The sequence below is a fragment of the Mastigoproctus giganteus genome, chromosome 11 (assembly GCF_048544385.1).
Source record: "Mastigoproctus giganteus isolate SK-2022 chromosome 11, ASM4854438v1, whole genome shotgun sequence".
NCBI classification, from domain to species: Eukaryota; Metazoa; Arthropoda; class Arachnida; order Uropygi; family Thelyphonidae; genus Mastigoproctus; species Mastigoproctus giganteus.
In genome coordinates this window covers 152,854,600-152,878,462 of record NC_143585.1, presented here as the reverse complement: position 1 = coordinate 152,878,462, position 23,863 = coordinate 152,854,600, and the positions used below count along the sequence as shown (strand labels likewise).

At 36.6% G+C, this 23,863-nt stretch overlaps 1 protein-coding gene across 3 annotated transcripts in view; it reads left to right on the top strand.

The window, feature by feature from the left end:
• Positions 1-23,863, top strand: part of LOC150078520 (tRNA pseudouridine(38/39) synthase) — a 331,034-nt gene that overhangs the window by 280,270 nt on the left and 26,901 nt on the right. For 2 of the 3 annotated variants that reach the window (XM_090384243.1, XM_090384242.1), the window contains exons 10-11: positions 21,130-21,247; positions 21,404-21,543. In XM_090384243.1, the coding sequence (XP_090240369.1) occupies positions 21,130-21,247; positions 21,404-21,543 (258 nt within the window). The remainder of the gene's footprint in view (positions 1-21,129; positions 21,248-21,403; positions 21,544-23,863) is intronic. The other variant, XM_090384244.1, reaches the window with a different exon arrangement.

The window sequence follows — 23,863 nt, the reverse complement described above, 5'->3', positions numbered from 1 at the left end:
AGAGAAATCTTTATTGCAACTAAATGAATACAATGTACATATATAGATTTAAGTTAAATTGCAATTGTCCCGTCACGGCCAGGGGCTCACATCAGAATAGATAATTAGATAATAGATAATGTACATGGATAATAGATAATGCTCACATCAGGATATATAATGGATAATGCACATTCTAAAATTAAATATGTAACATGTAACCATGTCATTACACTTCCTCACATTACACAGTATTAACAAGTGACATTGTACGGTTATATTTACAATAAAATATCTTATTTACAATAAAAATATATAATATACATGAATGGCACTTCTCTGTCAAAGGAATTTTGTTGTGGCACAGGAGAGCTTGGCAGATGGTGTGGAGGGCGCACAAACTTGTTCTCATTCGATTCTGGGATTGGAGCGAGCTGCTAACACTTTTTTCCTGTAGGTTTTATTGCTGCAAAACCTCTGCAAGTCAGCTTCAAGGTGCTGTACTTCCGGTAGCATTTGGTTTGGGAGGAAGCGGTCTGAGATATGAAGCCTCCGATTCCTTGAGCAGAGCATCGGGGTTGACCGAAGTTCTGGCTTGGGTATTCGCCAGTAACACGAATCCCAAATGCACAGTGTTGAGATCTGACCCATAATCATTTTAACTGTAGCTATCAGTCGTTGTATTTCAATGATGTCTGGCAGTCGCTGCATCCCCAGTGAGGTAGCTAAGGCTGTAGTTCTCTCCTGTGGTGGGAGACAAGATTTCCAGTTAGCCCATTTAAGTAGCCAGAATTCTGCAGCGAGGATTGGTTTCTTCGTTGTATTAGCTGCTGATGCCCACACTTCAGCAGCATAGAGGAGTGGAGAATAGATTACTATTCTGATGAATTTCTTAATTACACTTGGCTCCTTAACATAAATTAGTTGTTGTTTAGCTAGCCATCGGAGAGAGGCTGCTCTGAAAGTGAGCTTGTCTACATGAGCATGAAACCGGAGTTTTGGGTCAAATACTATTCCCAAATTCGCATGTGTAGGAGTGGCAGATATTACAGTTCCATCAAGTGTTGGGACTATTATTGTAGGGGTTGGTCTGAGAGAGAACACCATTAGTTTTGTTTTTTGTGGGTTGATCGAGAGTCCATACTGTTTTAGGGGGGAACCAAACAAATAAAAAATTGAATGCAGAAATGCATACATATTTTCTGCATTTCATCTTTTGTCATCTGTGATTGCTTGTGGCCTTTTTTGTTTGTACAGTTTTAGACTCGGCAGCTTTTTTTTTTTTTTTTTTTTTTTCTTCCCCGATTTTTCACACAACAGATTTATATAGTATGGGTTGATAACTAGCTTGAATTTTTGATTTTCTAAGGACTTTGAACAAAAGCTTTTCTCACATTTTCTGCAGTTTGATTGCTTAAAAGGACAACCCATTCGGACAAAATTCCTATGCCAGTTCTACACTGAAAGGACAGAATTCGTGGGATACCTGGTTCCTAGGCAACTCGACACTGTCGCCCCTCTTGTTTGTGGATGAACCCACCGCTTGGCAGGTATATAGGTACACTGCATTCACATGGATGGTAATCCAATGTCAGTATGGATAAACGTTGTGATTTAATAGACTTTGAAAGAGGGATGATAGTGGGTACCCGATGCATGGGTCACTCTGTCGTGGAGTTGGTACAGAAATTGCACTATTCCTATTCAACAGTATCAAAAGTGTATTGGGACTATGCCATTTCTGGAATAACATCTCATTTTGGACAGCACTGTGGGAGTAGAAGGATGGTGGACATCTGTCTCTCATTGTTTCAGCCAACCAGAGAGTGACAGTGGCACAAATCACTGCCGTCTTCAATGAGGGAGTTGCCAGAAATGTCTCTGCCAAGACCATCAGGTGATCATAAGCCATAATAACTTATGGGATCCGCTGACCCACCAGAGTCCCATTGCTAACACCACAACACAGGACTATATGCCTCAACTGGGCAAAAGAACATTGGCACTGGACCTTGGATAATGACAGGTCTCTTGGTCCAATGAATCCTATTTCCAGTTATTTTAAGCAGACGGGAGGGTTCATATCTGCTAGAAACCACATGAAGCTATGCACCCATCATGTCAACAAGGAACTGTCCAGGTAGGAGGATGATTGATAATGGGCTGAGGCATGTTCAACTGGCACACGTTGGGACCTCTGGTACATCTAGATGCACCTCTGAGCGGTCCAGGTTGTGTCCATCCTTGCAGGCTATCTACATCCCTTTGTGATCATTGTGCACCCACAGGGCAATGGGATGCTGTGGATGGGTACTCCACCCAGGAATACGACGGAATTATGGACAGCGGTGCAGCAAGCATGGATGGAAATACCTGTGGAACGCTTTTGTGAACTAGTGCACTCAATGCCTCACTATGTGACTGCCCTTATCCCTGAAAAAGGTGGGCCTACCCATTACTAGGTAGGTATGCCATGATTTATGTCCACTCAGTGTACATGAAATGGTTAATAGAAGCTGTTTTCCATACATGCCAAAAGATCACAGAATTTGGACTTCCTTTGTTCAATGTAGAAAAATACACTAGTTTGTGCTCTCACCTAATCAAATATGAACACAGTTCTTTTGTTTACATCACATATGTGCCAGCTACAAGGAAAACTCAAACATTTACCACTAAAAATTCCAAGACCACAACTGTTGTTCAGTGCTATTATGTTCTAATTATGTGAAATTATAGTCTTACAAAGTTGTGAAGCTGCTTTCAAATTAATATTAGTGTGTTTTTTTTTTTTTTTTTTATATATGGTACATCTGTATGTCTACAAATTATCTACAACTGACTGGTGCAGCAGAGATTTATAAAAAGCTGGAATAATAATTTAATAAAAGAATGAATAACTCTCTCTCTCTCTCTCTCATATTCATGATAATTGTAATGAATTGTATACTGCATCAGCATGAATTTTAGTGTATGGGTATTCTGGGTGCAAATAGTATTGTCTAATTGCAGAAAATAGTAATTAATCTGTAGAATGTAGAATGGTCTAGTGTCATTGACAGATATAATGGTTGATGAGATTGGCAAATGCTAAGGAAGCCCCTCAAGACATAGGCTCCCACATGAATATCTGTGCTTTCCTGCTGTTCAACTACTTGGTCCACTTAGTTAAAACTCCCAATAGCTGTCAACAAAAGTGTTTTCTTTGATTTCTCCATTGAAAATTCCAGAGATCTCTGTTACTTATCACTAACAAAAAATGCAGGATCAACCATAAAATGCTACTAAATAATTTTAGTTCATTCTTGATGTAAACAAGTGGATGTTACCCTTCATTTGCATATACTTCATTTGCTAGATTTTTCCAGCATATAAGGTGGGCATGTGCAAGTGTGTGGTAGCTGATTCGCTCAGCAAAGACAACTACTTTCTCCCATATGTTTACATTGGGAATGAAAAGAGAAAAATTATAACTGTTTCTTTGTACTAAAAAAAAAAAAAAAAAAAAAAAGCTGTACTCATAATGAATTGATTTTTAAAAAGAAGATTGTTATATATTCTTTCTTCAGTGTACATTTTATCTATTAGCAAAATTTCAAGGAAATTCATCTGTTCGCACCTTCACTATAAATTGCAAAAACTGGGGTCAAAACAAAAAAGATTACTTTGTGCACTGGATTTCCTAGATTTGTGTTTGATCTTAAAACAGAATTTCAAAAATAGTTTATATTGGGAATGAAAAGAGAAAAATTATAATTGTTTCTTTGTACTAAAAAAAAAAAAAAAAAAAACTACTCATAATGAATTGATTTTTAAAAAGAAGATTGTTATATATTCTTTCTTCAGTATACTTTATATATTCTTACTTCTGTTTGCACCTTCACTATAAATTGCAAAAACTGGGGTCAAAACAAAAAAGATTACTTTGTGCCCTGGATTTCCTAGATTTGTGTTTGATCTTAAAACAGAATTTCAAAAAAAGATCTCTATTAGCAATTGTGTTATAAACTTCTGAACAGTGGTGCCTAACTTGAAACCTTTGCATACAAAAGAAAAAAGTGTGTACTATTCATGATGGATTTTTTTAAAATTTAGTTTGTTACAAAATCTTGATTTGATATATGTTTGTACTGTAGTTTTTAGTGTTTTGCACCAACCTTGCGTAGAAATAAAAAATAAAAAACACCAAGGAAACTGAACTTTTGATAACTGTGTTTATAATAAATTACAATAACCTGTATTTACAATAAATTTAACTTTACAATAAACTATACATATGAATTATTAAAATCTGCTACATTACAATCAATAAAATGCATTAAAATATACTAGATTAAAAGCGATAAAAATCGTAGCTTTCAAAGGCTCCAGCCTTCTTCTTCAGCGGTGTTTTCTTGTTCTGCAGTACATCTTTAAATATCAGTAGGTTAATGGTACTCCTCACGTGTTTTCATTCACACGTGTTCCATTCTCTTGCGTTGTGGAACCGGAAGTGGCTCGAGCGGAAGTCATACGGAACCGTTCATCCCTTCTGAGGATAGTGGTCTCAAAGATGGGATGAATCCGCGTACCTCCATCTCTATTAATGTTAATTGTAGAACAAATCCGCAAACTCTCGAGCCACTTACGGTCCCAGAACTTATGCGCCCGATCGGTGATGATAGCATCGTCCGGGGAGATCTGGTGTTGCTTCTCCCAAAAATGCTCGGCCACGGCGGACTTGCCATATTCCGCATTTCTTATTGCCTTAGTGTGTTCCCCCAGACGATCTTTAAGACGGCGTTTTGTTTCCCCTACATAACATTCCCCACAATCCGGGCATCTAATGCTATATACGACCCCACTTGTGTTCTCTTTTTGAATGGGGTCTTTAACCTGAGACACGATTGTGTGCAGCCTCCGCCCTGGAAGCTGCACACAACGTGTCTGGTACTTTCTTAGTATTCTAGCTATATGATCAGTCAAACCCGGATAGTAGGGAATGTATGCAGTGGCTATTGGTGTAAAAGGCTCGCCTCTCCTCTGATTTCCTTTAACATATTTCTCTATAATCCTCTGGGGGTAACCACATTTTGCAAGATCCGTCGTGACCCGTTCATACTCTAACTTTCTATCATCGGAGGTACTGCAATGTGATTTTGCTCTATCAACTAAAGTTCTTATCACACTGTTCCTATGATGGTTGGTCTGAGCTGAGCTGTAATGCGAATACTGCCCTTTACACATGGACTTCCTATATACCCTAGTCTTTAGCTGTCGATCTTCCCTACAGACCAACACATCTAGGAACGGCAAAACCCCTCCTTCTTCCACCTCCGATGTAAATTGTATGAATGGGGAGAAGTCATTTAAGATGTTCAACACCTGATCTTCACTCCCCTTCCGAATAATTGAAAACGTATCATCCACATACCTTTTCCAGGGGCGCATAGGGAGAATACTAGCATTAAATATTCTGGCCTCGAGCTCCTCCATAGCTAAATTAGCTATAATTGCGCTAATGGGGGAGCCCATGGCTGTACCATTAACCTGCTTATACATAGTATTGTAAAACACCATAGTGGTGCTTGAGAGGCATAACTCTATTCCTTTCTCAATATCCTCCAGCTTTAGCTGCGTTCTAGTATTTAGGGTGGTGTCCCTCTGTAACGTCATGTGTGCACACCACACCCCATGCTCAATCGGAATACATGTAAATAGCAATTTCACGTCGAAAGAGATCATGATTTCATTCTCTTCTATGGGTTGGCTTCTAATAAACTGCACAAATTCTTTACTATCTTTAATACTGTATTCTGAAAGTCCCACTAGTGGGGATAATAATTTGGCTAAGAAACCAGAAAGTGCATAGGTTGGACTGCCTATAAATGAGACTATGGGTCTAAGTGGCACATCTACTTTGTGAATTTTAGGCAAGCCATAGAATCTTGGCATTTGGCTACCTGTAGCGTGCAACATCCAATATTGTTCCTTAGAAATTTTGTTAGACTTAAGCCAACCCTGCACCATTCTGTTCACTTGCCGTTCCAAACTAAGAAGTGGACTTTTCTGAATAACTTTATAAGTCATCTGATCTTCCAATAAACCCAACGCTTTAATTCTATATGCTTCCTTATCAAGAACCACAGTTGCTCTGCCCTTGTCCGCGGGTAGGACTACGATGCTATCATCTTGTTTAAGGCTTCTTAGCGCTAATTTTTGCTTCACATTAAGATTGGAGGGGGCATCTTTAGCTTGACTTAGGATCGCTGCTACTTTTACTCGAACTTCATTAGCTGTAGCTTCGGGAAGTTTGTTTATAGCCCTTTCCACGCCCATTGCTACTTCTGCAACGGGTAATCTGGGCGGTACCATGGCAAATTTCGGTCCTAAATTTAGAACCTCCAATTGCTCTTTAGTTAATTGTTTATTGCTCATATTCACCACAAAATCCTTGGTGGTGCTATCACTATTGCCCCTAAGCTTGGTTTGTTCTCTAAGTTTGTCAAACTTCCCCATTTGTCTCCGTCTATAACTGTCCGAAATTTGTTTTGCTTTAGCTGCTACCACACTAACCACTCCTGCTAAGTGTATCGGAGTCAACTTGTCATTTATCTTATCCAAGCACTGCCTTTTACCTCTCCTAATGTGGTATAAATTGTTATGTAATTTTTCGATCCATATATTAAGGATCTTCTTTTGATACCACTTGGTAATGTTAAATGCTCGTTCATCTTCGAAGGGTAGCTTGTTTGAAAGCCTCGTGGAATGAGATTATGCGTCTTGCATCGATGGGCAAACCTCAAATGTTGTTCATGTTTCGCCTCCCTAACACTATGTCTCTGAAATTCTCTGACGTACTGCACAATTGGACGGCCATAACATCGAAATAATTCTTCAAACAGGCCTCTGAGGTTGGGTATATTCATACTGTAGTTTTTAGTGTTTTGCACCAACCTTGCGTAGAAATAAAAATAAAAAACACCAAGGAAACTGAACTTTTGATAACTGTGTTTATAATAAATTACAATAACCTGTATTTACAATAAATTTAACTTTACAATAAACTATACATATGAATTATTAAAATCTGCTACATTACAATCAATAAAATGCATTAAAATATACTAGATTAAAAGCGATAAAAATCGTAGCTTTCAAAGGCTCCAGCCTTCTTCTTCAGCGGTGTTTTCTTGTTCTGCAGTACATCTTTAAATATCAGTAGGTTAATGGTACTCCTCACGTGTTTTCATTCACGCATGTTCCATTCTCTTGCGTTGTGGAACCGGAAGTGGCTCGAGCGGAAGTCATATGGAACCGTTCATCCCTTCTGAGGATAGTGGTCTCAAAGATGGGATGAATCCGCGTACCTCTATCTCTATTAATGTTAATTGTAGAACAAATCCGCAAACTCTCGAGCCACTTACGGTCCCAGAACTTATGCGCCCGATCGGTGATGATAGCATCGTGATATATGTTTGATTTAAATTTAAAAAAAATCTATTATCTGTGATGTTATAAATTTCCAAAAAGGGTATTCTAATCTGAAACCTTGTTACCTTGTGTGCAAAACAAAAAAAAAAAAAAAAACAGAAGCTGCTCGTAATGGATTTATTTATTATTATTATTATTATTTATTTATTTATTTTTATTTTTTTGAAATATTGCTCTGAAATATGCATTTGACTGACATTGACAAAATTTCAGGGAAGATCTTCCATTGGAAGCCATGTTTTAAATTTTCAAAAACTGGCATCAAATCAAAAATGAACCGTAATAAATAAGTACTGAGATTATTAACAAGAAACTCTCTCTTTGATTAATAACTGGGGGGGGGGGGAGAACAATTAAGAAATTTTCATAAATGCTGGAATGCTAGTGAGCTCTTAAAGGTTCCTGCCAGGTCACTTTGATCCCATGCACTGAAAGGTTAGCAGTTTTTTGTGTGACTGATTATAGGTTAATGGAAAAATATAAGCATTTCTTGTATATGACTTAAAACAACAAATACTAAATTTCAGACTGCTATTTTACTGAAGGCTGAGATATTATGCAACAGAAGAATGCGTTGGATTATATAACATTTCATTTATAGTTCAAACCATGGATTACAAGACTCCATACCGGCGAGATGAAATAATTTTAGGAAGGCTAGGATTGGGCATACTCACCTCACTCACCTGTATCTATTAACTAATAACAGCACTCCCCAATGTACATCATGTCAAGTACAACTGACCATTCGCCATTTGTTAGTGGACTGTACCCTACTTTGAAAATATCTGCTTAAACACCTTTAAATCAATAGCTAATTACACAGTCATCAATAAATTTATTTCAAATTCTGGGAGATGATTCTAATGAGAAAGAACTATTTACTTTCCTAAATCGTATAGGAATATATCGTAAAATATAGTTATTATGATAAAGCTAATATTTCATATTCGCCATTAGAAAGACACAATATGGCCCTAGCAGCCTATGTGTCGTTAACCTCAACAACAACAACAAGACTCCATGCCAGAGATGACTATAGCATGCAGAATTATCCTAATTGCCCATAAGAAATGTAGAAAGAATAGTGAATGCTTTTAAACAAATTAAGAATTTTGCAATCTATATTAACCGAATATCATCTGAATAATAATGCAGTATAATTTTTTTAAAGAAATTTAGCTGAAACTTTAGATCAAACTAATTTTCTTAGATCTTGTTGCAGTAGTTTACCCTGATTATTGTCATTAACCACCCTGTCAATCGTTGTATCATCTACAAACTAAAATCCACGTGATTATGACTTTCAAGTTACTTATTTACTACATTGGAATTATTATTACTACAATCCATGTTTGTACTAAAATTATTATTATTATTATGGAATTATTATTACTACAATCCATGTTTGTACTAAAATTAACTGCTGACAAAGGCTTTACATCTTAAGTTCTAACTTATTATTCAATAGCTAAATTTAAAAATAAATGTACACTGAGTGATCACTGAATTATGACCACCCATGTGAAAACTGAATGTGACCCGTTGACTGACCATGACAGGTATGAGAGTGCAAAGTTAGTTGACCTATGTAGCATAGATAAGATGTCAGTGTTTCAGTAGGTAGTAAAATTCTGAGCGTGATGAGTAAAAGGAAGGATTTATCAAACTTTGATAAAGGACAGATTGTGGGTGCTCGACGAGCTGGTGCCATGATTTCCCAAATGGCTGAACTAGTGGGGTGTTTGAGAGCCGCTGTAGTTAAAATGTACCGGGACTGGCCTAAAAATATTCAAACAATGACCCAACGGCAAAACTGCAGAGGTCAGCGAAAGGTTGAAGTTAGAGGTGAGCGCCAGGTCCAACGACTCTACAGGCTAACAGATGCAGCACTGGTCAAGAGTTGGCTACCCAATACAACATGGGCCAATCCGGAACAGTATCTGACATGACCATGCATCACACGTATGGGCTATACCAGCAGACAACCCCCATGGCATTCCTCTCCTAACCAAGATTGATCGACGTAAAAGACTTGCCTGGCACAAAGAGCATGCAAGTTGGACGTTAGAAGATTGGAAGAAGGTGTTGCTGGTCAGATGAGTCCGTTATTTACTCCACACCTTGGATGATAGTGTACGGATTTGGTGTCAACAACATGAGGCTCTTGATCCATCATGCATGGTATCAAAAGTGCAGGCCAGTGGAGGCGGTTGTATGGTGTGGGGCATGTTTCACTGGCAGGAACTTGAATCCTCTGGTGCATATGGAACAACATATCAGTGGTCTCTGCCACCGTCAACTGCATGCTGACGGTGTACACCCCACTATGTTATACTTTTTTCCCGAATGGCGATGGTGTCTTCCAAGATGACAATGCGCCAACCCATCGGCACATTTTGTGCAGGAATGGTTTGAGGAACACAGTTCTGACTTCCAACATATCGATTGGCCTCTAAATTCCCCCAATATCAATCCCATAAGGTGCCTCCATAGCCAGGTGTGCAGGAGCAGCAGTGCGTAGCACACACACACCTCTTGATTAGATGGGGGTTTGAGCCCGTGACCACCAAATACGGAGGATGCGGAAAGGTCAGGGAATGACCACCGCATATCCCCGGAGCAATATGGCCTTGGCTGCTTCTAAAAAACCAAATAACAACAACAACAACAATCCCATAGAGCACTTGTGGGACATTTTAGAAAGGCATATCAGACGTCTGGATACACCAATCACCTCCATACCTGCATTGCTGACCGCATTACACACAGCTTGGTTGGCCATACCTCCCAAACGCTTCTGACATCTTGTTGAATCAATGCCATGCCTGATAGCTACTGTGCTGAGGGCAAAAGGAGGACCTACAAAAGTATTAGGTAGGTGGTCATAATTCAGTGATCACTCAGTGCATGTACAAAATATATTGTATATATGTACAATGGATTGTACAAAATATATTTTGTACATTCCATTGTACAAAATATATTTTGTGTTTCTGTAACAATAGTCACTGACAATAATTACTTCCTGTGGGACCAACATTTTCTGATATGGAGATGTTGCACAAGTGTAGTCCTCCGGCATTGTGCTAGGTTCTTGATGGGCCCCCTCTTTTCACTTTTTTGACAGCATCACTCCTATTCCTTAAATCCTTATATAAACCTGTAAGAATGCTGAATTGGTGTTTAAGCTCTTCACACTCTCTGCAATGAATGCACACAAAGACATTTCATTTTGCCTATTGTGACCCATTAAAGATTACTCTGCAAAAAAGGTTACTCTGCAGTAGCACAACGAATGTACTTGTAATTTGCAAGAAAACTGCCATTGAAAGTTCTCTCCTGAGCTCAAGTATTTCTGCTACTTTGACTTTTCTGTTTTGCTACTATTATTTGGGGCATGATTCTAAACTAAAATTAATTTCCATTCAGTCAAAGAGATAAGAGTATAATAATGCAGTATATAACTATACTATTACATTTCTTAATACACTACTGCTTTCTAATTACCTAGCTTAGTACAAAAATATGACAATTCACGTGATTATGACCTTCAAGTTACTTATTTACTAAATTGGAATTACTGTTACTGAAATCTGTGCTTGTACTAAAATTAACTGCTGACAAAGGGTTCACATCTTAAGTTGTAACTTATTATTCAATAACTAAATTTAAAAATAAACATGTGGTTAGGACAATTAAAACTATTTATCAAAATTAATTTAGTAATTAAATGAAATCAAAACATCAGAATGTTCCAAAACTTTTTTAACAACTACAATTTTATATTACACTCTAAAGGAGAGAAATGTAAAATTTAATGAAACTCTGTCTACTGAAAGTCGAGTTATTATATGCAGATGTAATGAGCAGAGAAATAATAATTATCAGATTTATAATGGTCTGATTTGAATGAAGGTTGGGATGGCTCGACAAATCTTTCTAAAAGACCCAAATATAAAATTTCCTGAAAATCCAAGCAATAATAATAGAGGCATGTGATGCAAGAAAGCAAGCATATCCGCTTATGTAGCATCAGCCAGAAAACATAAAAATAAAAAATTCACACAACCATTCCCTCTAAAAGTTTGTCCCGTTCCTCCTTCAATTTATTTAAGCTATCAATGTCCACAATGACAGGTGGAAGTTGTTCCAGCAATTAACCACCCACTGGCTAAAGGCAAATTTCTGCACATCCATTCTACAACTGTCTTTCCTCAATTTGAATTTATGTTCGTAATCTGAGCAAGTGGAAGAATCCCATCATAATTCAGCGTGCTCAACCCATTCAAGACCTTATACACCTCAGTCAGATCACCTTGCATGTGCCTAGTCTCCAGCCACTGCAATTTACAGAATTTAAGCCTCTCTTGGTAAGAGGATCCCTTCATTCCCCTCACCAATCTTGTTGCCCTTCTCTGTACACGCTTAAGCAAATCTACATCCTTTCTAAAATGAGACCTTCAGACCTGTATGCAGTATTTAAGGCATGGCCTGACCATTGCCTTATACAAAGGGATAATCACCTCATTTTGCCTACTAGCAAAATTCCTGTATATCATTGACAAAACCCCATGACCTGCTCTTGCAGCCTGTCTGCATTGCTCAGAAAACTTCATATCTGACTGCACAATTACTCCCAGGTCTTTTTCATTTTCTACCACTCTAAGTGTAGTACCACACAGTTGGTACGTTCCTCTGTGGTTACTTCTACCCATATGCAGTACTTTGCATTTGTCAATGTTAAACTTCATTTGCTGCTCCTCAGCCAATCTGCCCAAATTTTCTAGATCCTGTTCAATAGCACACTGCCACTACTGTCATTAACAACCCTGCTAATTTTTGTATCTCATCTGCAAACTTCGACACTAAGTCTGATATACTTTCATCAATATCAATGATAAATATACAAAACAACATTGGGTCTAACACTGAACCTTGTGGGACTCAACTAATTACATTAGGCCACGAAGAGCAGCATCCATTGATTACCACCCTCTGTCTTCTCCTACTCAACCACCCTTTTATCCATTGTAACAACTTACCCTTAATACCATTCTGCTCCAATTTGTACAGTAGTCTTCCATGTGCAACAGTGTCAAAAGCTTTCCTGAAATCCAAGTATATGATATCAAAATTATTTTTTGCATCCAGTTCCTTTGTAACCACATCATAGTATACAATCAAATTTGTTGGACAAGACTTTCCCTTAACAAACCCATGCCGTGTCTGAATTATTGCTGCCGTCTTGTCTAGATGATCCTGCAATGCATCTTTAACCAGTGACTCCATTATTTTACCCGCAACAAAAGTTAAACTAACTGGTCTGTAATTACTTGTGTCACCCTTAGATCCTCCTTTGTGAATTGGGGAAACATTTGCACATCTCCAGTCCGTTGCGACTTCCTCTGAGTCCAAGGGTTCTCTCATAATTATGGCTAAGGATTTGCTTAGTACCTTTGCCGCCTCCTTTAATATAACTGGATAGATCCCATCCACCCAGGTGTCTTTCTTATGTTTAACATCAACAGTTTCTCCTAATCATTACACGTGGACAGATGGATGGAAGGTCACAGTGAAGACATTAGGCACATTGTGCATATCTGCTAATGGACTTAACAATAATAAACACACAGAATACTAACATACACTTTTAAAAGCACTCACTTCTTTTGTTTTTTTGTTGTTTCTTTTTTTATAATTATATCATCCATGTCAATCTTATGATTTTCAGCCATGTAACTAACTATTCTCCATTATTTAGTCACACAGAGAGAGAGAGAGAGAGAGAGAGAGAGAGAGAGAGAGAGAGAGAGAGAGAGAGGCAAAATAAGACTACTTAAATGTATGTATTTGTACAAAGAGAAATTTTTGCAAGTTTTCAGTTTTAACAACTTTAACTTATAAGATTATGTTCCATTGCAGGTGCCATTGTCTTTCTTTTACACTTTACAATTCAACAACTTAAAATAATATAATGTTTAACTTATTAATTTCCTTCAAACCATAAACAATAAGTTCTAAGCCAACATGGCAACTTCTCATGTGTTGTCACTTCTCATCAGCTTATAACGGCATTAACTTTACAAGTTTAACATAATGTCGGAATTGACAATTCTCTGTAAACAGTTTTTCATCTGTAAATGTCAGTGTGAAGTACCTGTTATTGCAAGGGTTGCCAATCTCATTTATTCTTTTCCCTCCTTTTTTGTGTTCACATATGTAAAAAACTCCTTGCCCCCCCCCCCCCTCTTTGATCTCTCTTATTGAATGATTTTTCATAAGCAACCTTTTCTGTGATTCATCCAACCACAGAAAACTACTTTCTGTTGCTAAATGTTTAACTTTTAGCTTAGGAGCTATAGGCTTTGATACTTTTTCCATTCTGGAAAGGAAAAGTATCCAAGCTGGTTCATTCATTATTATCTCAACACTCTCTTGTTTCTTTTTTACTATATTTTCTTGATGGTATATATACATTCCTGGCTTCTATGAGTCTTGCTTTAAGAATATTCCATTATTTGAATATATTTTAATATATTAGAATTGGAATACATTAACCTGGGAGAAGGTAATGTATTAAAATATCAGTGGTAGAGACACTGCTTCCACAGGACTTCAAAAGAAGGACCAAACTGATTGGAAAGCAATGAGTTAAAATCCAGTGTGGCAAAAGACATATACTTAGATTCAACTAATGCCACTTAACTTATAATACTACCACTGTAGAGCAGTTTATTTCCGACCTGGAAATGTACTAGTAATAACAACAAATGTAAAACAATTGGTGGAAATCTAACAACAATTAGCTTTGGAGGGATATCAGTAGTAGAAACTCACTGCACTACTTTAAATTCATCCAGAGGAATAATCTTCAAATGGGATCTCCTGAATTGCACCAAAAGATAAAATGAAGCAGGAAATAAAAACAAAAGAGATAGCACATATAAGAAAAATTAATATCTGGAGAGACAGAAACTTCATACAAATGACAACTATGATTCTTATTGTTAATAGACTAAAACCACCAAAACAATAAAAGAAAACTACATAAACTGCCAGGTATACAGTCTGTCCTCGTATAGCACGATAGTTGTGTTCCTAGAAACTCTCGTGCAATGCAAAATCGTGCAATATAAACAACAGGCCCTATGGGAAAAGTGGGGTTAGGTGCCGACCACCCAAGATTGAACACACATTTGGAACCAAAACATTACCAAACACAATAAATAATCGGGTAATTTTAATTGTTATAAAATACTTACGTATTTTATAACGATTAAAATATGTAATAAAAAATATAATATATTTTTTATTATAATATAATAAATAATAAAAAATAAATATTTTTTATTATATTATAATAAAGTATTTTTAGTATTTTTTAATACTAAAAAAGTATTTTTTACGAATAAAATACGTATTTTATTCATAAAAAATCATTATTTTAAATAAAATAGTCGTAATAAAATGCTTACGTATTTTATTACGACTATTACGTAATAAAATATTGCTAATGCTTTTGCTTCTATCGTAAGCAAACTTGTTTTTTGTTTGATTTTCTATCCAAACAGATGACAGCCGTTCCATCCCTTCCAATTCTTGTGTCTTAATCTAATGGATTTTAATTACACTTTGAGTTGTTCCCGCTATGAAAGCTGTTTTTATTTTCTCCGCATTCTTTGTAATTCTCGGCGTTGCCTCATTTAGGTCTGCAGCATGTGCAATATCACGCGGTCTTTCATTTCGCTCAAAGCGTTTCACAATTTCATATTTTTTTCTCTATCGACAGAGGCGGACTGGCCATAAGCCTTACCCGGGAAATCCCGGTGGGCCGGAGGCCGGTGTGATTTTGGCCATAAACCGTAGTATGAGGCCACTATAAATTTTCCCGGGTAAGAATTTTTGACCCAGTCCGCCTTTGTTTATCGATATTGCTTTTTTTTTTTTTTTTTTCTTCTCTGAATCTGCAGTGTCTTCACCAGGATGCTTCCTTTTCACACCTTTTAAGTATTTTACTAATTTTTAGGGAATAAAGCACAATTACGAAATGAGGAGGCACGCTTGATACACATAAACAAAGCTACGCGCGGGTAGCAACTGTATAAACAACACCGTAAAGGCCGAGATACACTATTAACACCCCACATTTTACTAAAGCACATTTCTGGGGGTTACTACCATAAAACAATAAAAACAATTTCCAGTTTTGTTTCTGCTAGTGGAATCTGTTATAAACTGGTAGTAAACTCCATCTAATTGCATTTGCGATTATACCGATAGCTGGAATTGTGTTGGTTTTTACGTTATTATGGTGAAATGTGTTTCCCCTTCACTGATATAAAACACATAAATACATTTTCAGAATCTTCTTCATTCCTATCGTGTTGCGTTCTGTTGGGGTGATTCCCCGTTCGACTGCCATTTCTTGTAAACACAAAGGCGAATCGTGCATAAGCGAATTCGGTTCGTGTTATATAAGATAACGTTCCCCTATTTATAAATCGTGTATGATCGAATTCGTGTAATGTAAACACGTGTTATACGAGGACCGACTGTATGTCTATTATACTCAACTCACATTTGTGTTTCAAACCAGCAATTTGGACACCTTTAAGAGCAGCACGCACACTTATGACAAGTGTGGATTCAAAGAACATCAAGATTATTAAAAAGCATGTGACAAATGGGAACGAGAAAAACTTCTCCAAAAGTATAAAACAGAAATGAAAGTACCTATCAAGATGCAAAGAGACCTGTACAAACTCCTTCCACAAGCTATGTTTACTTATGCTCAGACAGTTACAAAATATAAATCCGTACATGTGTAGATTGATCTATCCATTCTGTTAAGAGTCATTCTCTCTGCACTATTTTCATTTCAACTCAAAATGCAAAAATATCATCAAACAGTAAACACACCAGTCACATTTCCTGAAATTCTTCACATTTTCATTTCATTACTGAAATCTGACAATTAAGGTCAACAGCTATGATCTTCACCTCTGGTTTTCAAAGCTATTTTCGTGCTGTAATCTATTATAAACCATGTCTACAGTTGCAAACAAATAAGAGATAGCAGCATGCAGTAGAAAATTTTCAAGATAATTCATACATTAACAGGCACATTGTTTGAATCAACTTTCAATCAAAACATAGATCTAAATGTGCAGTCCCAAGACCACACATAAAATATGTAGATCAATATGTGTACGCTTGAAAGGGTGAAAGAAAGAGTTAAAATCTACTTCACAGCCTTTTAGTGAACAACACAACCTTTTCTTTATGGAAATTTTCTAATGTGACAAAGAAATAGACACAATTTGGACTTAAATAGCCGTTGTTTCATTGAACAACATATCAATCAGTCTCAGTTGTTAATTGTTGTTCTTTATTAAAAAAAAATTAATACTGCAATCAAAAATCTCATTTAAAGGTGAATAATGGACAAGCTGCCACAACACATTGATGGTATTGAATTTTGCCACTAGATGGTGATGTATACCTTTGTAAACAATTTGACATCAGCTTGTCCCATCTACCTTGCCCCAGTGATATTTTAATTAGCTCCACGTGAGAACATGTTCTGTACTTTTGATGATTTTTAAATTTTATTAGGTGGTTGGAAATGAAAGAAAAATCTTCTGGGGTCAGATAAAAACATTACAAGAGTTAATGAGTTAATTCAATAAAACAAGCCTTTTGCCATCCTTGGTAGAACTTGCCATTACGGTGAAAATTCTGCAAAGTATGCCAGTTTTTTTGTTTTTTTTTACAAAGAATTGCATAACCTTGGTTCTATACACTCTGCAGCCTTCATAACAATTTTCCTGGCTTTTTTGTTTTAAGAGAATAAAATTTAAAAACTTGAAGGGTTTAATGATGGTTCAGAGATCCACAAAAAAAATTTTGAAAGAGAACTGCAAGAGGTAGTGAAACAGGGCTTCCTGAAGTGCTTTCAACAGTAGCAGAATCCCTGAAAAAATCTGTATTACCTTGCAAGCAATTCCCTTGCAGAATATATATATATATATATATATATATATGTTGTCTATTGCAAGGTAGCATAAAAGGAATTTTATGCAAAATACTTGCAAAAGGGGAGGTAAAACAATTTTGTTTCTAAAATAAATTTAATATAAGTTAAATGTTTCTCCTCACAGAATCAATGTGAGCAGCTCAATAGTGTCCCTGCTTACATGTGCTAAATTAATGCTAAAAGGCAATAAATATGAGCCTATGAATAAATTTCTATCACAATGAACCCAGTTCATAATTTCTGGCAGCAAAACTGAAATTTATCTCTTTGTTACAGTAAATAAGCATGCTTGTGGGTGGGGAGATGCATTACTAGCCACAAGCTTAATAAAGCCTATTTGAAATCAAATAGGTGTGAAGCATGTGAATAAACAAATTTTGCAATTTTTTTTAACCTTTAATCAATAATTGTATTTTAATTCTCGATGGTAAGCCCTGTGGCAACGAACATGTAGAGTGGTTCTCTTCGACACCTGGTCAGCATGAAAAGGAAAAGACAAAACCCTCCACCATATGACAGCACGGCGAAACAAATGGCCCTCAGTCCCCAGTGGCTTTCTCTCCCCCTGTTACGGCAGCGAGAGGATCAGAGTGGAAGCAGAGGGTGCTAAGAATCTCTGGGTACGACCAGGTTTCTGTGAAGACAGGATATTAGAGCTGGAAAAGGAAAAAAAAAAGGAATTAGAAAATGTGAATTGGAATATCATCGGTTTGGCTGAAACAAGAAGAAGAAATGAATCACTTGTAAGTTTATCAAGTGGAAATCTGCTGTACACCAATGGAAACAGTGAAAGGAGTGAAGGTGGAGTTGGGTTTCTGGACCATAAAGATTTAAAAAACAATATTTTGGAATTCAAAAGTACATCACCAAGGGTATCAAGAATAATACTCAGGATTTCTAAGAGGCACAAGCTAAAAGTTATAATGATTTATGCACCGACATCGAGCCATGATGATGAAGATGATGAAGAAATATACACCGAAAATGAGAGTCTTCTAGATGAGCAGAAAACCCACTACATTATCATTATGGGGAACTTCAATGCTAAGGTTGGAAAAAGACAAAACAGCGCAGAAAGGGGAACTATAGGAAATTTTGGAATTGGTGAAAGACTTGTGGGATTTGCAGAATCTCAAGGATTGTCAGTAATGAACTTTTTTCAAGAAAATGGTGAATAGAAAGTGGACATGGAAGAGTCCAAACAGATTAACAACTAATGAAGTCGACTTCATCCTCACTAACAGAAGATATATCGTAAATGATGTTACCATCCTGAATAAGGTAAATGTTGGAAGTGATCACAGAATGGTAAGATGTACACTTGATGTAGGAAAGGAAAAAACTGACTCGAGTAAATAATACAAAGGTCTTTGAGATAACAGAAGAGGAGAAAAAGCAGTATGTACTGGAACTTATTCTTAAGTTTGAGCTTCTGCAGACTGCTCAGGACCAAGATATCGACAAGGAATATTGCAACTTTCTGAAAGTGATAAAGCCCAAGAAACCTATAGGGAAAAAGAAATCCAAAGAAGAAAAAATTAGTCGAGAAACACTTGTCATGATGAACCGAAGGCGACAAATGAAGAGCAAGATAAACACTAACAAGGAGAAAATTGAGTATATCGAGTTATGCAAAGCCATTAGAAAGAGAGTCGGAGAGGACATAAGAAGATTTAACACAAGAAAAGTAGAACAAGCATGAAGGGAAAACAAAGGATTTAAATCAGCAGCCATGAGCAGTAATACAGAAAGACAAATGATACTGAAACTGAAGAATAGCGATGGTACTTATAAAAAACAGAGAAGAGAAGGCATTATTCAAATAGCAGAAGACTACTATAGAGAATTATACAAGGAGCGAGGGAATGATGCCAGCAGTGGGGAAGATAGATTGCAAATTAGCAACACATACGACATACCCGATATTCTTCCTGATGAGGCAGAACATGCACTGAAGAAAATGAAGAATCAGAAAGTCCCGGGGGAAGAGGAAGTTACTATAGAGTTGTTAAAATTGGAAGGAAGAGACATAACACAAAAACTGGCAAGGCTCTTCACAAAGTGCATTAGAAAAGGTGTGATGCCTAAGCAGTGAAATAATGCAATCAGAGTTTTGCTGCATAAGAAAGGAGATAAATCAGAAATCGGAAATTATAGACCAATTAGCTTGTTATTCCACATCTACAAGTTGTTCACAAGGGTTATTACTAACAGATTAGAAAGAATACTTGATGAAAATCAACCAAAAGAGCAAGCTGGCTTTAGGACTGGATTCTCAACTATGGATCACCTTCACATATCACAGTTAATGGAGAAAAGAAATGAATATAAAACACCATTATGCTTGGCATTTGTGGATTATGAAAAGGCATTTGACTCGATACAACATAAGACAATGTTTTGAGCACTGGAAAGAAAAGGCATAGGTACCCCATATATGATTTTGAAGAAAATATATGAGAGTGCTACCTCCTTTATTAGACTAGACAAAGACAGTAGCAAATTTAAAATCGAGAAAGGAGTTCGACAAGGAGACACAATATCTCCGAAGCTGTTTACTGCTGCCCTTGAGGAAGCTTTCAGAAGATTAGACTGGTTGCAGAAAGGAGTCAATGTGAACGGAGAGTACCTAAACCATTTACGATTTGCAGATGACATTGTGGTTATAAGCCACGATCCCAAAGAATTAGAGGAAAATCTTAATCAGTTATGCACAGTTAATAAGGATTTTGGACTAAAGATGAATATGGCTAAAACAAAAGTAATGATGAACAAGTGTGCCACAGAAAGGGACATAATGATTTAAGGAGCAGTAATTGAAAAGGTGGAGTCTTATACTTATCTGGGACAAGTTATTAGCTGTAATAATGATAAATGGCTGGAAGTCAAGAGAAGAATAAATTTTGGATGGATAGCATTCAGGAAATATAGTCACGTACTGAAGAGCAATATCCCAGTTTGTCTCCCCACCATGACTTATGGAAGAGAAGCTGAGAACTACACAGTGAAGAATGGAACGAATTATATTGGGAATCAGACTGTTAGATAAGAAGACAAACACATGGATTAGGCAGCAAACTCAAGTAAAGGACATTCTTATCAAAACTAAAGAACTAAAATGGTCTTGGGCAGCACACATAGCTCGAAGATATGATGACAGATGGACTGAGAAAATAACAGAATGGTACCCAAGAGGAGGTAGAATTTTGTGGATGGCCATTGCACAAAAACGGAAGGAACTGGAAAGTTGCTGAAGAGGCCTTCATTCTGCAGTGGATTGAAAATGGCTGATGATGATGACACACACATTCGATAACTTTTGTTATTTTCATTTTTATGCTTATTTTGTTTTAGGGCTGTTAGTTGGCCAATTCTCCTGTATATTATTATAGATATAATTTACATATTTTTCCAAAGTGGGCACTTCGATGGAAGCTTCCTTTGAATGGTTACTGGAATGAAAAATTATTTCATAAAATTATTATATAAAAATCATAAAATTATATTTAAATATATAAAATTATTTAATATCTTTAGAATACTGAAAAATTAAATTGTTGTGAAATGTTGGAGTTTTTTGCTATTTTTAAAATTTTCTATATTTTTGAAATTCTTATATAGTTTCTTATGTCATTTAGAACTTCCTTTGGTTTTATTTGATTGCCAGTTTGATCACATGGAATGGAAATTTGATCAACAGTCTTTATCGCTTGTTGTTAGGCATCTACAAGAATTATGGGCAAATCAGGCAATTAAGTAAGAATAATAATTGAAAAATAAACCGAAACTTTACTGGACTATTAATTTTTGGAAATTAATTGAAAATTTTTGGTAATAATTCAAATATGAATTATTTTCCTAGCCCTAAATTTAAATTGTGTACTTTTCTTTTTTTACTTTAACAATTAACAGAACCATAATGATCAAGCAGTTTTTGGATGTCTTAGAACAGTCTAATGACCTCATAGACCCAATATTTCATCAGAATGATCCTTTGACAAAGGGAGTTAGGACACACATTTATAAGCCTTTGAAGGAGAGACCTGTTTGTCGTAAGTTCTTTGAGAATGTTTAAGAAATATGATTATCAATTTATTTTTATCGTAGTGTATTTAACTACATATACGTTTTGCTTTGTAATTTTCTGATCCTTGATTTTGAAGAGAAACTTAAACTGCCCATGCAGGTGTGGAATATAAATGATCTAAAATAAAACAAAATAAAAATAAAATTTTCCTGGACAAGTAAGAAATTGAACACTGGTCAAGCAAAGCACTGTTTCCTCATCAAAGTTGTTGACATTAGAACAGGAATAACACCTTGCATATAGTAATATAATGAAAATATTGTTGTGGCTTTTTAATCCACCTAAGTAACCACTAAAAACTAAGAGGAGAGCAGTCCCTTTTCCATACTGTGATAGTAAATATGATGTTTCCTACTACCTTAATTTTTGTGCTGTAGCACAAAGCTTCAGAATTTGACAGTCAGTGAGGGTGATAAACCACGTGAAGTAGCAAATGGTTAAATTGTTCATTATTTCTGTTTTTTAACATTGAGATTGGTTGTCAACAGACCATCCAATAATACCACAGCAGTGTGAGTTACATTGATATCAGCAAATAAGCAACTTGTAGAAGTTGGCATGTTCGTATAATTGTTTAGTGAGCATTTTCACCTTATGTGACTCAAGGGAATTTTTAATCTGGTACAAAACTTTTGTTCTTTAAATTTATTAATTTATATATTTATATTGATTTATTTTGCAAGGGGTGGTTTAGCTCTAAGTGTATTATGGGATATTTATATTTTATTTCGAACCACTTGATGCAATAGAAGATCTTTATACAAAAGTATGAAAATCACAGAAATGTTATTAATTTAACTGTCTCCACCAGTTATGTTCCCAGTTGGGGAAAAAAAAACAGTATTATTTCACCCCTTTTCTTGGACACAGATCTTATTATAGTTGGGAGACACATTAAATAATGACATAACAGTCAAGTCACATCTAATTCATAACACTTCATTAGACTTGCCTTCCAGCCTTCCATTTGGAAGTTTGACTCCTAAGACTTATTCTCAAACAATACTAAAATTAAAATATCCATAAAATTAAAATTCACACACTGCTAAAAAATTACAAATGCAACAATTATTAGGAAAGATATATATATGAGGGTGGTTCAATAAAGAATCGGCCTCACCTACTTCCACATATCGCAGAGTCATGATATTTTGTGTGTAGCATCATACATATATCTGTACTAAAGGTATAAAATTTCAGCCCTGTGTCTTAATTTGTTTTTCTCTTACAGAGCTGAACGTGTGACGAAGTAGCATCATGGACAAAGTTGAAGCCAGAGCTGTAATCTGATGTCTGTTATTGAAGGGGAAATCTCCTAAAGAAATCCACGAGGAGATGACTGCTCTATATAAGGATGAAGCCCCATCCTATGGCATTGTGAAGCTGTTTGTTTGTTATTTGGTTTTTACGAGCATTAGCAACTAAGGCTATATTGCTCCGGGGATATGCGATGGTCATTCCCTGACCTTTCTGCATCCTCCGTATTTGGTGGTCATGGGCTCGTACCCCGGTCTAATCAAGATGCGTGTGCTACGCACTGCTGCTGCCCACCCGTCCACGGAGGCACCTCATTGTGAAGCACTGGCATAGACAGTTTAGGTGTGGTCGGACATCGGTAGAATCTGAGCCCATTCCAGGTCATCCCCATTCAGCCATTGATGACAGCACGATGAGAAAAGTGGAGTCGTTAATCATGGAAGATCGCCAGATATCCGTGTGTGAATTGTCCCAGGAGGTGAAGTTTAGTATGGGCTCTGTTGAAACAGTCCTTCATGCTCAACTCCATTTCTGGAATTTGAGTTCAAGATGGATTCTCCGATTATTGACTGGTTTCCAGAAGGCTGATCGACAACAAAAATCACGAGTTGTTAGCCCTGTGCCAAAAAAATGAGGAAGATTTTTCTCTCTCATCTAATCACTCAGGATGAAAGTTGGATACACCATTTCGACCCTGAAAGTAAAAAGCAATCCGTGGAATAACGACATCATGGTTCTCCACCCCACCCCCCAAAGATGGCAAGTGTCCAAGCAAGAAAGGTCTTGCTGACAGTGTTTTGGGATGAGAAAGTCGTAATAATGACTGGTTACCTGCCGAAAGGTAGAACAATTACAGGTGCCTATTATACCAACTTACTCAAAAAATTACACATGCTGTTCATAGGTGTGAGAATGATTCAAGACAGTGCCCCAGTTCACACTTCTAAAATTGCAATAAAACAAGCGGCCACTTGTGGATATGAAATACTGCCCCATCCAGCCTACTCACCTGATCTTGCACCATGGGA